The sequence below is a fragment of the Doryrhamphus excisus genome, chromosome 10, assembly GCF_030265055.1.
Source record: "Doryrhamphus excisus isolate RoL2022-K1 chromosome 10, RoL_Dexc_1.0, whole genome shotgun sequence".
Lineage (NCBI taxonomy): Eukaryota > Metazoa > Chordata > Actinopteri > Syngnathiformes > Syngnathidae > Doryrhamphus > Doryrhamphus excisus.
In genome coordinates, this window is record NC_080475.1 from 12,587,368 (window position 1) to 12,603,318 (window position 15,951).

The 15,951-nt window shown below is 43.0% G+C and overlaps 1 protein-coding gene across 5 annotated transcripts in view; it reads right to left on the minus strand.

The window, feature by feature from the left end:
- The window catches only part of agrn (agrin), a 238,539-nt gene that overhangs the window by 46,358 nt on the left and 176,230 nt on the right, over positions 1–15,951 (minus strand). For 4 of the 5 annotated variants that reach the window (XM_058085205.1, XM_058085203.1, XM_058085206.1 and 1 more), the window contains 2 exons: positions 9,495–9,914; positions 3,801–3,926 (listed from right to left, as the gene is read on the minus strand). In XM_058085205.1, the coding sequence (XP_057941188.1) occupies positions 3,801–3,926; positions 9,495–9,914 (546 nt within the window). The remainder of the gene's footprint in view (positions 1–3,800; positions 3,927–9,494; positions 9,915–15,951) is intronic. The other variant, XM_058085207.1, reaches the window with a different exon arrangement.

Consider the following 15,951-nt stretch of genomic DNA (forward strand, 5'->3'; position numbering starts at 1 on the left):
ACAAACATTGAGACTAGACCCAATATTATACTCTAATATGATAATAAGATGGGCGGCACGGCGGACGAGTGGTTAGCGCGCAGACCTCACAGCTAGGAGACCAGGGTTCAGGGACTCCAAATTGTCCATAGGTATGAATGTGAGTGTGAATGGTTGTTTGTCTATATGTGCCTTGTGATTGGCTGGCTGGCGACCAGTTCAGGGTGTACACCGCCTCTCGCCCCAAGACAGCTGGGATAGGCTCCAGCACCCCAGCGACCCTCGTGAGGAAAAAGCAGTAGAAAATGAATGAATGAATGATGATAAGATGAAAACCAATACATTAAAAAAAAAAAATACATTTCCATCTGCGGGTGCAACTATGGGGCTACGTCGCCCGACATCAATCAGCTCTCTCTGCACGGTTTTACTCTGGAATTGAGTGAGATGCCGAACTTCCACGCAAGCTCATAATCAATGAAGCAAATTGCCCAAATCAATCATGGCTGCTCCTGTCTGAGCATCTACAGGGTGGGGTGGGGTGGGGGTGGAGGAATGGCTGGATGGCTTGTATGATTACCGTGAAAGACTTAATTGTCTCCTTGCAGCAGGGCAAGTGGAACTGAGGCAGCCTGGTTTAAAAATACACAACAATAAAACGCTACACATTGCAGCCTTGCTTCTTCGGTTCTTTCACAGGAGGGGGGGTGGGTGACCTGCTGAGTCAGATTTAATGGCGTCCATAAAATAGAAGCAAAAAGTTGGGGAAGAAAAACATGAGACAGGGTGATGTTCCGGCACCGGTACTGTGACCGAGATGTAAAAGAAGAGGAGGTGTCAGAACATCAGCTTCTACTGAACTGTGACTGCTTTAATAGATGTCGAGCGTCCAAGGCCATATGGAAGAGTTTACAGTAGCTGGAACTTAGCGCGCCATTAACGCTCACCCTAGCCGTCGCTTGGCCGTTATGTTTGATGTCATATTAGTGCTAGCGCCTTGTTGTTAATGTGGCACACTTTGGTCTATGAGGGATCGGAAGTATCTCCAAATATAAATGGTAAGTGTCTCAATACAATGGTACAATTAAAGAATTGACCACAGTTGGGATAATTTATGGCTAAAAGAACTACAGTTCCCATGATGCTTAGAGTGCAGATTCAGAAAGTAGTGACTTGGAGTCATGAAGTGGACACTTGTATCACACCGAGTGCCGGCAGAATTGCAAGGTTTATGTTGTTGTCTGAGTATATATCCCATGTTACAATGTGGACACTGTAGAAATCTTCTAAGTGGGTTTCGGATAGAGGATAAAGGAATCTTACAAGAACCAAATCATAGAATGAGAACCAGATTGTTTATTCCTGACAACAATACCTAATACAGACGTCCGGGCTTATCTGCAGTCCCTGTATGCCTACAAATAAGCGGGTCTTATTAATGCGCAGCTGCCTGGCCTTTTATACACTCGAGGCTGCAGTCCTGAGGCCGGAGTCCTAGACCAATCAGCTTTCGCCACTGCACTTGCTTGAACCGCTTTCATGGTGTTTCTGCTATCGTTTGTTTTGTTTATTCCTGACAAAAATACCTAATACAGTCATCCGGGCTTATCTACAGTCCCTGTATGCCTACAAATAAGCGGGTCTTATTAAAGCGCAGCTGCAAAAAAGCACCCTTCCTTTCCCTGCCCGGCCTTTTATACACTCGAGGCTGGAGTCCTGAGGCCGGAGTCCTGGACCAATCAGCTTTCGCCACTGCCCTTGCTTGAACCGCTTTCATGGTGTTTCCGCTATCGTTTGTTCGCTGGGGCATCAAGGCATCTTTCCTTTGCAGGGGCATCAAGGTGTCATTTCCTTTGTTGCAACGCAAGTTGTCATATGCATACTCGATGTTTCCACCTTAACTGTCAGATGTCACGTTTGTGTGGGTACAAGTATAAGTATCCTTTGTATTTGTGAGACTATGTGTTTGCTTTTATCTTTAGCTAGCAAAATTGAGCAAATACCTTCAACACCTACAGTGGTCTTATCTAGCAAATGCTGCTAAATGCCTTACAATTCGACCTGCCCAGACACGATGTTAATTGCATTCTTCGATTCAATGGTAGGAATTCATGCTGAGAGCCTATGAAGGCTAAAGCAGCCACTTTCAGATGTTCAAAACACGATATGGTGATATGAGGCAGGGGTTGACAGAGTGCTTTGGGATTCCACAGGGCAGAGACGCCGCTCTGTAATTTGCCAGTCAGATTAACACCAGCGGGACAGAGATACTACAGAGCAAAGGATGGAGCGGGCTCTTTATCTCTTTGAACTTAGTCTGTCCGAAAGCAATGATTGGACCCAAAGCCCTCTGGTAGCCTCTCTCTGGCTGAGTCCACAGAGAAATAGAGTGGTACAAAGCTGGATTGACACTGACCCGCTTTGGCTGGAGTGGAAAGTGAGCTGTAGCAGCACTCCAGGGAGATATTGAAGAGAGTGTCACCGACTAATAAGACCAAGTGGTGTCTGCAGTGAGCTCAGATTAAAAAACCAAGCAGGAAAATGTGAAGGAAAATAAAGATTTACCACAAATAGAAGGCGCCGACAGAAACTTCAAACCGCGGCAGCCATTAAAATAAGTCAGCAGTTTGGCGACATGATGTAGAAGAAAACACAACAAAGAGCATATGTGGAATAACCTCATTTAAAAATAGAGTTTAAGCTTTAATATTTGATGTGTGCAAGTCATGTGATCCCACTGGCGCAGTCTTGGTTAGCATCCGCCCCGGTTAGTGTGTTTATCCGTAAACTTCACACATTTACGTAACAATGTATTCTCTATTTAGCGTACAATTTGGCGTGTATCTTGTTTTGTTATTAAAAATTGTGTTATCAATACACTGCATGAGTCCAATTGTTATTTTTTTATTAAATCACAAAACATCCTACCTTGTTAGCATTCTATTAGCTAGCTAAACAAAACAGCAAGCGGAACCGGAAGTTACTTTGTCGCCTGTGATGTCATCAGATGTTGACACAAAATAGGCTTTTATAGTTTTGCAATTTTTTTTTTTAATGGGAAAAATTTATTTGGTTAATGTCCATTTTGGTTAAAGTTGGAACTTAATGATGTTAACCAAGGTTCCACTGTATGAAAGTTAATATGTAATATATAAGACGTTTATTACAAAAATACGTATTTACGTACTTTTTCGTTGTTTTCTACTGTCTGATCAAAGCGGTTACGTTATTGCTCTAAAATGAACAAACAAAAAGATTTTGACAAAGCTGTTCTGACAAAAGTTATTGCATTTGTTTGGGTTGAAATAAGCTATGAAGATAAATGTCACACAAAAGGAGTAGCTCTCGGCCATTTTCATTTTGTAAAGGTAGCGCTCTGAAAAAAAAAAAAAAAAAAAAAAGTGGACAGGCCTTGTCTAGGGAGTGGCCATGGACACAAATGATCTCAGTGTATTATATCCCTTGTAGTACAACTCCAATCCATTCTCTGCTATCCGACAGCCCCCCACACACGGAGACACACAAGGACAGTTTTGTGAAGGGATCATCATTTCCCGTTATGACAAACGTCGGTCATATTTTTCCCCTCGTGAAGATTTGTTTACTTCCAATCCATCTGCCCAAATTTTGAGGGAGGAGGTGATTCATGGAAGCAGAGACGGTAGCAGCTGCTCCTCTCTTTGTTTACCGCAGATGGCGGAATATTAGTAGGCTCGAAATACAAACATTAGAAAAAAAAAATGTGTTCAAATCATAAACTACGAGGGGAGACATGAAATATGACCAAGGAGTTGGTGTTATATTAAATACACTCCACTTACGTGGACAGTTGAAGCCTTCTGGCGTGCCGGATGCAGTCTCGCCGTCAGGGCAGCAACCAAACTCTGTGTTGTCACATGACGATGAGTGGTCAGCGATGGGTATCGCACTGTTTGACACTGTGGAACCTGGAAGGGGAGAGTGGAGGTCCAAATATTAGAAACGCACAACGCAAACTACAACAAATAAGAACATACCTGGTAAATAAATGAGGACCTTTACAAAGCCTTGTCATACTTATTTAATTAAGTATCAGTGCTGGTGTAAAAACTTATAGTACTACTCTAATTCTCATAGAGTATAATGTTTATTGATGAAAGTATTACATATTTTAATCAGATTTGGCTGCATGGCGGACAAGTGGTTAGCATGCTGGCCTCACAGCTAGGAGACCCTAGTTCAATTCCACCCTCGGGCATCCCTGTGTGGAGTTTGCATGTTCTGCCCGTACATGGGTACTCTGGTTTCCTCCCACATTCCAAAAACATGCTAGGTTAATTGGCGACTCCAAATTGTCCATAGGTATGAATGTGAGTGTGAATGGTTGTTTGTCTATATGTGCCCTGTGATTGGCTGGCCACCAGTCCAGGGTGTACCCCGCCTCTTGTCCCAAGACAGCTGGGATAGGCTCCAGCACCCCCAGCGACCCTTCGTGAGGATTAGCGGTAGAAAAGGAATTAATTAATCAGATTAATCACCATTGCAAAATTAATTAATCCTGATTAATCACCATGAGCAGTCTAAAACAAGTCCATTTGTTTAACACTAGTCTCTTATTAGTGGCAGAACATTTGAATCACACTTTAAACTCTGTTATTATGAGCAATGAGGGTTTGTGTTCAATGACATAATTACATAATTTAAGGTCAATTGACTTGTTGTCAGTGTATTTTCCAGCATACCTAAATGTAGAAAATGGTACATCCAAATTAAGAGTTATAAAGTGTGTGATAAGAAAGTCCACTTCATGTTTTTCTTTATCTTCCTGTTTATTAACACGCACATTATAAAGCCATTTTTGTGATTTTCTGAGTGTCCCTGAATGCATTTTGCACTCTTATAATAAGAAGGAGGATGAATGGACGAGGGAGAGATGTGTGTGAGTAGGAGATACATACAGTAACTGGTGTTGGAATTGTACTGCTGTTATTGTTCAGGAATAAGTAGTCAGACTCTCTGAGAGACTGTGTGTGTGGGGATGGTCCACTGAGAGCAATACAGAGTGGTGATTCAGAACTTTACTCAACTTTTACTGGTGCTTAATGTATATTTTAGCATGTTAATAAAACATGAGTCCTCTAATTTCATGAGTTCAACAATATTGAGCAATTATGTATTCGTTTAAAAAAAACACTTATTTCCTGGAGGCTTATATATTATAATTATATTATAATAGTCTATAAAATATAAAATTAATATATAATATGATTGCATATTATTATTATAATAGAAAAGATAATTTTATAATAATTACTAATATTTCCAAAATCTCTTTCCATAAAATTTGATGTAGTTATCGTGGTAGTTGTTTTACAAATCCCCACTTATTATAGATACACACTTTTCAGCTGTGATTGTTTATGAATTAACTATGTTCATTTAATGTGATTAATCACGATTAAATATTTAGTGGAGCCCCTTTCCAGGAGTTGGCAAGGTAACGGCACAGTAAGCGTTGCTGGCCAATGACAACAATAAACAAAAATGTGTCGTATTTATAGTATGTTGTCTGTTAGCTAGCAGTTGTAAAGTTTCATTATTATGAGTCACATACCTGCAGACTATTTGTTGACTTTGCGGGTTTGTCTTTGGAAGATAACAAAGACTATTTGGCATATCTAATATTAAAAACTCTATTCGTCATTCCACAAAAAGACAGCCCGCATCTCTTGAAAAGTACACGTCGTGTTCGTGCGGCTACCTGAAAACATAAAGATTGCAAAAGGTGCGTGCTGCCCCTGCTCGCTGCCCGGGTGTGTGTAATGCACTGCTCAGGCAGTCAACCTTCATCTTCTCTAATGACGGTGTCGGCGGCGGGGGCGTCTCGGGCCGAAGCGGCACGGTTTATGGCCGCACGGGGATCAGAAATAATCATGGAGGCAAACAGCTAACGGCTAAACAAGTCGTAAAGACGTCAGAAGCGGGTAGGATGGAGGGGGGGGGGGGGAGGGGGGGGGGGGGGGGGACATTCTGCTCAAGGACTCCCGGTCGAAGCAAAGAGGAGGTGGGGGGGGGGTTATAGGGCATATATTGGTGTGTGGTCTGCAGATTTATGGGTGTCGGGCTGAAGAGACAGAATGGGCTTACACTACACCGCAATTCCATTGGGAGTGACTGTCACATAAACATACACTAATACACACAGGCAATGATTAAGTACAGATCTCAATGGAGCACCACTACACAAGCACAATGTATGCACCCCCCCTACATGATTTATATACTGTACTTACCGGAATGTGCTCCTGTAATTGAAGCAATGGACTAGTTGGCTGAGTTACATTATCTACCATTCATGACTAAAGGGATGGCAGCGCCTCAAGAGACAGAACAGGCCATCCAGAAGGTTGCCGGTTCGATCTTCACCCTCTATCCTAGTCACTGTTATTGTCTCCTTGGGCAAGACACTTCCACACACATTGCCTCCAGTTTTGCCCACACTGATGTACGTATGAAAGCTGCTGTGTCTACAGATATAGATCACCACCACTAGTGTGTGATTGAGGAGTTAATAAATCATTTTCTCTATTTTAGTTGATATTTATAGGTTATCACATGGTTTGACACTTGGGGGACATGATACCTGGCCTGATACCAGACAAACCATGTGATGATCTTATTATCATATACTATTTAATATTTACTATTATACTAATATTTACTATACTATTTACTATTTAACCGCTGACATGTTGACAGAACACAGACGCTGTGTGTTCACGCTTGTGTGCTGTTCTCTGATTGGTTGTTTCACGGGCACGATACCAGAGCAGCGCGCTCTGAGTGGACAGCTACGGGGGCTGATACTGGACATGGTTAAACTCTATATTTTATCAGTATCACTGCCCTGGGCTTTGACACAGTATCGTTTCGGCCTTTTTCCCGTATCATTCATGGGCGGTTTCTAGAGTACAGGGACAATTAATACTGTAGTATGTGATAAATAAAGATATCACTAATTAATAATAATAACAACAGTGTTGTTGCAAGCACACTTGGTTAGCAACATGGAGAGCTGCCAACCGCGGATTGTTGAAATCTGCACCACACACACACACACACACACACACACACACACAAATAACACTATGGCACGGTTGGCTACACATTCATCCACACAAGACAGCAGGTCTCCTCGGTGGACAGTCGACATGCTCCCTGCGTCACCGAGCATTGGTCAGCATCTGACAGGAGAATAAATCTCCTACTCTTGGAATGGAAGGAAGACCACAACAAAGGCTGTGCCGTTTCCCCCCCGAACCGTCCGATACGACACGGCTGCTGCAACCTGACAACCCGAGATGGACGGATAAATGGGGAGGGAGGAGAAAACAACAAGCCATCACATGGAAAAGGCACCAGTCAACCTCAGGCACGAGGAGGGACGTCGGAAAAGATTTGGGACGAATGGTCATGTGACTGATTGAAGGCATTCATATCATCCTCTCCATTCAGGGCCCCCCCCGAGGAGACCCAGTTACGGGCCAACGCTTTCATCTGGCCAGCTCAAAGTCTATTTGAGAGTGCTGGAAGGATAGCGGCCTGGACCGTGCGGTGACAGCGAACCATGCAAATAGATTCCTTTCTGTCTTAAATTGACATACACACTCACGGGCCACAACATTACTTACGTCTGTACAATCTAATGAGATCAAATATGTGAGCTGCAGCTGCTGAGATTTTGCCATTGAGGATAACAAGTCTGTCTAAACATGCAGTACACTGATATATTATACAGTAAACCTCAGATATATCAGATTCAATTGTTCCCACTGGTTTTGTCCGATATAAGCGAAATCCGTTATATGCGTATATCGGAAAATGTCCGTTTTACGCATATATCGGATTTATATCCGGTATATGCGTAAATCGGATTTTATCCGTTATAAAAAGGCACTTCCTTGACTATGTTTCCAATGTACCTGGACTGGGCAATGAAAAGAGACGTAAGGTAATGAGAATTTAACTTTATTGGACTCTGAGCATAACAAATTGTTAATTAAGCTAGGCCCTGTTACGCCCGTCAGGCCGACGTTATTTCCAATAGTGAGGTTAAGATCTCATTCACTGCTGTGCTAGTATTATTGACGTCACTCACTTTTATATTTGTCCTAAATCTGGAGCCAGGAGAAAGACAATAGCCAGTGACATCAACAAGATTAGCATAACGATGCGGCCATCCGATATATGCGAGGGAAATTTAATGGAAATGCATTGGAACGGGACTGGAGATTTTGTCCGAAATAGGCGAAATCCGTTATAAAAAATCCGATATATGCAATGAATTTTTATTGTAAATGCATTACAGAAAAATCGGTTCTTTTTTATCTGTCCGTTGTGAGCGAATTTCCGATATATCCGAGGTTTACTGTATCAGTGTTTTTCAACCTTTTTTGAGCCACGGTTTTTTTTACGTTGGAAAAATTTTGCGGCACACCAATAACCAACATTATTTGCTTCTTTCAGGTTTTGTCCTCATTACGGACTCGCCACAGCGGATCCTTTTGATCCGCATACTAATTTAACCAACAATGTTACAAAATGTCACCACTACCTCTCACGTGCATCACTAAGTCTATTAGAGGAATGAGGCAATCAGCTACGTGTTGCCACACGGACGAATATTACATTGCTCTGCCAGTCTTTACACCAATGACACGCGACAATGACATAATATCTGCAGAAAATTATTAATACATGTTAATTAAAAAAAAGTGATATTGAATAATTCCTCACGGCACACTTGTGTGCCGCGGCGCAGTTGTTGAAAATCACTGTTATATATCACTCTGTGATGAAAAGTCAAACATTTTGCTACAGTAAACCTCGGATATATCGGACTCGGATATATCGGAAATTCGCTCACAACGGACAGATAAAAAAGAACCAATTTTTCTGTAATGCATTTCCAATAAAAATTCATTGCATATATCGGATTTTTTTATAACGGATTTCGCCTATTTCGGACAAAATCTCCAGTCCCGTTCCAATGCATTTCCATTAAATTTCCCTCGCATATATCGGATGGCCGCATCGTGGCGCTCCGATTCGCCGAATCGTGACAGGCCACAAACATAGTCAAGGAAGTGCCTTTTTATAACGGATAAAAACCGTTTTACGCATATACCGGATATAAATCCGATATATGCGTAAAACGGACATTTTCCGGTATACGCATATAACGGATTTCGCATATATCGGACAAAACCAGTGGGAACAATTGAATCCGATATATCCGAGGTTTACTGTAATTATCTTCGCCCATCTGTGTCGAATATGTGGTGAAAATTTGGTAGCAATATGACAAACTGTTTTTGGTACACCCGGTAGTTACCAACCAAAATGGCCGAATTATATCGGAACTGTGTGCGTTCATTTTATAGAATGAACAATCAAATGACATGAATGTGTTATGATATGACATTTCAAGCTAGCAAAGCATTATGGGTCATGATAATGAAAGAGCAAGGATTTACCCAAAATCTCCTCTGCCCCACTGGCCTCTGCTGATAGACCGCTACCCGCTTCCTCTTCCTGCTCCTCCTCTTCCTCGGCCTGGTCATCGCCACTGGGCTCGCCGCTGCCCGACCCATCAAAATTGGAATTGGCGGCAGCGGATGGGGCGGGGCTAGTGCGAGATGCGGCGGCGGTGGAGCGCGGCGACTGAGGCTGGATGTGGATGGAGTGGTGGTGGTGGTTTGCCTGAGCACGGTGGTGGGTGAGGGTGGGTGAGGGCGTGGTGGTGGTGGGGGGCCGCACTGTGGTCTCGGCGGTCTCGGCCATTCTCGGAGGCGGGATGGCCCACACCTTGTTAATGTGGAAAGGGGCTGGCGTTGTGATGGCGGCGGCGGGTGAGGGGGTCGGAGTGGGTCGCTCTGCCCGCTCGGAGATGGTCTCTGGCGGAGGGAAGGGGAGGAAGCAAGGAATGGATGAATGACTGAGCAAAGATGGAAATGTTTGACTTTTGAATTTGTGTCAGATGACTCCATAACAACAAAACAATTGCACAATAGAATAAAGCAGCAAGACCAAAACCCTGACAACCTCAACTTGAACTGGGATAGGCGAGAGGTGCAGATGATTATGGTAATGGTTTCATTTATTTCAACATTACACGTCTATACATCACATGTGACAATTCACAGTTCCCCCATCTGTTTAACATTAATTGTTTGTTTTCATTTGTCCACTTCCTGTATTCCAAAAGAAATCATTGCTGGTTAAATATGTAGGAAAATGATCAGGTAATTGAATCATGTGGTAAAATACATCCATCCATTTTCTGTACCGCTTATCCTCACGAGTGTTGCGGGCATGCTGGAGCCTATCCCAGCTGAGAGGCTGGATACACCCTGCACTGGTTGCCAGCCAATCACAGGGCACATATAGACAAACAACCATTCACACTCACATTCATACCTATGGACAATTTGGAGTCGCCAATTAACCTAGCATGTTTTTGGAATGTGGGAGGAAACCGGAGTACCCGGAGAAAACCCACGCATGCACGGGGAGAACATGCAAACTCCACACAGAGATGGCCAAGGGTAGAATCGAACTAGGGTCTCCTTGATGTGAGGCCTGTGCGCTAACCACTCATCCACCGTGAAGCTAGTTAGGAATTTTTATCTCATAATTCACACATTTTCTATACCGCTTATCTTCATGAGGGTCGCGGGGGTGCTGGAGCCTATCCCAGCTGGTGGCCAGCCAATCACAGGGCACATATAGACAAACAACCATTCACACTCACATTCATACCTACGTATGGACAATTTGGAGTCGCCAATCAACCTAGCATGTTTTTGGAATGTGGGAGGACACCGGAGTACCCGGAGAAACGGGGAATCGAACCCGGGTCTTCTAGCTGTGTGTCCTGCATAATGGTGACAATTTTAATGTATAAAAGATTATTTTATTTCCATTATTTTGTATGGGAAAATGGCTTTGAATTGCCAACAAATTAGTGTTCTCTAAGTGTACTACATTCATTCATTCATTCATTTTCTCGCGGTGGGGGTGCTGGAGCCTATCCCAGCTGAGAGGCTGGATACACCCTGCACTGATCGCCAGCCAATCACAGGGCACATATATACAAACAACCATTCACACTCACATTCATACCTATGGACAATTTGGAGTCGCCAATTAACCTAGCATGTTTTTGGAATGTGGGAGGACACCGGAGTATCCGGAGAAACGGGGAATCGAACCCGGGTCTTCTAGCTGTGTGTCCTGCATAATGGTGACAATTTTAATCTATAAAAGATTATTTTATTTCCATTATTTTGTATGGGAAAATGGCTTTGAATTGCCAACAAATTAGTGTTCTCTAAGTGTACTACAGTGATGATAAATATGGATGATGACAAACAGCATTCACAGATGTATGCATGGTAGTGTTTCGTCTGCAGATGTTGCATACACAGTGTGGCTATCACAGCACGGTGATGGAGTGTCTACTTTTCCCTGCTTCCTATTCATGTTTGCGCGTTGCATGTACGCTTTGAATTCTATATCCATATTCACATGCTGCCGTGCAGGAGCAAAAGCTTTAATCACCAACAGCTAGTGCCTCTGGTGATGAATGATTGATAGAAATGGGGCATAAAATAATAATAAAATAAAAAAAAAAAACAGAGAAGAGAAGCCGGCTTTAACTCTGGGCTTCAAAGACTCCCTGGCACCGACGCCGCCAACAAACAGCAAACAAGTGCACACTCGGCAAGGAATCACTTGGAATATGGAGGAGAGTGGATGCTTGCTGCAGAGAGACCATCATTAACCATGCGGGGAGGGGGGAAAAAACAAAAAAACAGCTCTGGTGGCCAAAAGACATAACTGTGTCTGATGAAAGAGCGATAAATAGGACAAAAAGTCCCCCTGGAGAAACGTGACTAAATAAGAAGATGCTACTTCAGCCGGTAAGCTTCCTCACTGCTTACGGCGAGATTATGCAAGTCGCCACATGGATAATATGGTCGGAAAGTCATAGTGTCAGAAATTAAAACACAAGCAATATGTGAAGATCCTCTATATGAGAAGAGTGCTCTCTATTCTCTATATAATAGAAGCACGCTGCAGTTTTTATGAGTCAAAGATCCTTGATATGACAGGATGTACTGCAAAACCTTCTTAACCTCATTAGGGATCACACAACATTATGCATATCGTAATCACGCTACTATAATCTGCTATTTGACTGACAGTTGGTGGCTGAGGTGTGAAAAGCGATCCCTCCCAAGACGGTAGAGGGCCTTGGGAGAGGTGTCAGCTTAAGAGCTTGGAATTTTTTTTTTGTATAGGGTGAGATTTGGAGTGCAAAAAAAAAAAAAAGAAGTGGCGATGGTATCGCTGACATTGTGGTGGAATGCATTGCCGTTCCCCTCGGCTACACCTGTCACTCCTCATCCAGGTTTAGTGTCAACTGGCTGGATGGCTGCACAGATAATGGCACAAGGTAAGGAAGGAAGGAAAGGAAAGGTGGGAAAAATCAACACTGTGTATGTCTAGAAGTATTCCGGAACAACTGCAGGACTTGTTTATGGAAGAAGTTCCACAAAATGTTCACAAAGAGTTGATCTTAAATGTCTTGCATTGTAAGTTGGCAAAAGGGATGATACAAAAGGGGACCTACAGTAAACCTCGGATATATCGGACTCGGATATATCTGAAATTCGCTCACAACGGACAGATAAAAAAGAACCAATTTTTCTGTAATGCATTTCCAATAAAAATTCATTGCATATATCGGATTTTTTATAACGGATTCCGCCTATTTCGGACAAAATCTCCAGTCCCGTTCCAATGCATTTCCATTAAATTTCCCTCGCATATATCGGATGGCCGCATCGTGGCGCTCCGATTCGCCGAATCGTGACAGGCCGCTATACGACGTCATTTGCAGCGTTTGCAGCGTTGCCTGCGCGTCCAGGTACATTGGAAACATAGTCAAGGAAGTGCCTTTTTATAACGGATAAAATCCGATTTACGCATATACCGGATATAAATCCGATATATGCGTAAAACGGACATTTTCCGGTATACGCATATAACGGATTTCGCTTATATCGGACAAAACCAGTGGGAACTATTGAATCCGATATATCCGAGGTTTACTGTATTATGCTTTTTCCACCCTTCTGACCTATAAATTTTACTTTATTTTAGTTTTATTAAACAGTTGTTAACTTTTTAAATGGTGTTTAACACTCCATTTTCTTTCCCTCTCAGCAGGCCAGTGAGCAGTCGTGTCACCATAAGATGGAGAAGAAGAAAATAAATCATTGTCAACATGGCTCGTCTTAAAGCGTGCACTTATTGTTGAAATGTGCTTATTAAGATTGTTGGGCTTGTCAGCCGTGCTCGTTGGCGAGGAGGACATTGAAAGGGAAAAGACAGCACCCAGAAGAAGAAGAAGAGTGACAAACAGGCTAATAAAATACAGCAGTGAGGAGAGAAGACGGCAGACAAAGAATGAGAGGCTTGAATAATGACAAATAACTGGTGAAGGAAACCAAAACCTGATTAGAAGACGCGGGATGACGATACAGTATGCTGCCAGTCTTTGTCAGTGTGCCGCAGGTGATAACACCATATGGGAGGAGGGACAAGTCATTGCCAGCTTGGTTGACACTTCCCACTGAGTGCTGAAATTGCTCACTGGTCCTGAATACGACTCTTGGAGATCAGGCTTTCTGACCTCAGATTACATTCATTTAGATCAGATATTCATTTAGATCATTTCAGTTTGGGTGGGATGGGTCAAAACGCTTTGTTTGAAAAGGCGTGGTAAAACTGTCCCTTTGTGATGTCACAGAGGGGCGGACTTCCTCATATGGTTCACAGCTGGAAAAACTAAAAAGTTTTATGTGTGGGTTATTGTGTGAAGCTGCTCTATAGGAGACCACAACTCAATACGAAGGGTAGAAAAATGAGCATAACAGGTCCGCTTTAAATTATATATGTATTATAATTCGATACTTAAGTGATACTTCAAAAATAATCGATTAAAACACACCGTTTTGGCGGGAATCGCAAATCCAAGGAAATACAGCTGGAATAAGTACAGATTCTGGAAAATCTAAAACGTTTCCTGTTCTGGTTATTGTGTGTAGCTGCTCTATAGGAGACCACAACGCAATACAAAGGGGTGAAAAATTAGCATAATAGCTTGAGGTGTCCCACACTCCATCCATGCTCGATAGGACTCATTCTTAAGCTTGGCCGACTCGACGAACGGGAGACTCTGCCAGACTTTCCCAGCAAAACCTCACTACACATTTGGGTCTCCCAAGTCTGACTGGGATCTTCTCCCACAATCTAATCCAACTCATCATCAGGTCATCCCTGGGAAAGTCTTTTCCAGGGTACGACTGTGAGTCAAACTACAGTCGACTACAGGAGGTGCAATGTTGTTTTCGTCCCGGTTACAGAACACCGGACCAGCTCTACAGCCTTGTAAGGGTACTGGAGGGCACATGGGAGTTTGCCCCAACTCATCATTAGTAGTCAATACTACTATTTCGGTGGAGCAGTATTCCGTACAGAACACTTAAGTCATAGAAAATTGCATACTTACAATCCAGACCAAGCTTGTTGTTCTGCAGAGCATGGTGTAGTTGATGAGGTCTCACCGATATGGTCCAATATCTAATTTTTATGCCGATTTTTGCCATCCCTTAGTGTTCCTTCAAAAGGTTAATAAATGTATTCAGATGGCAACGGTTTGAGCTTAAATTTCCATGATTTACTGCAGGAAAACGTCTGGCATTGTGTTCAACATTAGACACTCCACTCCATCTGACTACCCCCTGATTTCCATAAGCTCCTGGCAATGCCGCGGTGACAAAATTCGGCATGGCGAGCACCAGCCATTCCCTAAATCCGCCGGGGTCTGCAGACGCCGTATGTAAACAGCAGGAGGGCCGAGTGGTTTGCTCGGGAAAGGAAGGTGGCGGCAGCAACAGCAAATGCTAATTCGCACCCAGCCACACGTGAAATGAGCTCCACATCCAAACCCCTGAAGCCTACACTAGTGGCGGAGATGCTACCCGCCGTGCGACCGCATACGGGCGGGGGAAAGAAAAAAAAAAAAAAAAAAAAAGAATTAAAAGATCCTCCATCGGTGTGCCTGTCTGTTCCTTCCCTGAGGGCTTGATAGAACGAGAAAGAGGGAAAAAAAGAATGTGCTAGGAGGCGTCTTACGGCCTTCCTTCCATGCGCGCCAACACTTGGCAAGGGATTACACACGAGTGCCAGGCAACAGAAGCTCGGGGTAAAAAAAAAAAAAAAGACTAAACTTTGGCTGTTAAAACGTTGCAGAGTCTGTCTGGCCTGCTGACCTCTTCCGAGTCATATCAGCTCTTTGATCAGTCCACCTAGAATTTGACCATGAAGCTCTGGGAGAAATAAATACCGTCATACTCTACACTACATTAATGACCAAGCGTCCATCATGTAGGATGGATAAGGTAACTTTTGACAGATTTTGGTAAGACTCAATAAAAGAGCCAAAGAGTCAATAATGGAGGATGGATAAGCTAACTTACTTGAAGGGTGTAAAAAAAACCTGAGTACATAACGCAAGACATGTGTACAAAAGACTTGTCATTTCAGTGAAAGGATATTTTCCAGCCAACCAAACATATATGAGGCATCATGAGGCAGTGAACCACACATCTGGTCATCCTCTTCAGTTCTAGAAGTCCTATACCCAACAATAATTTGGTAATTACTATATACTTTCCATTGGGTATCCAGATATCCATTGGGGGTGTCCAGACTCTCATTGTTATGATTCTTTCTGTGGTGACGCACATCAGTTGGCTTTCTCCTCACAGAGAACACGGCTCCTAATTTCGGCAAATGTCACTCAACACATGAGGACTCAAAACATTTTTTCTCTAAAATAATGTAATGGTAATGAAAGAG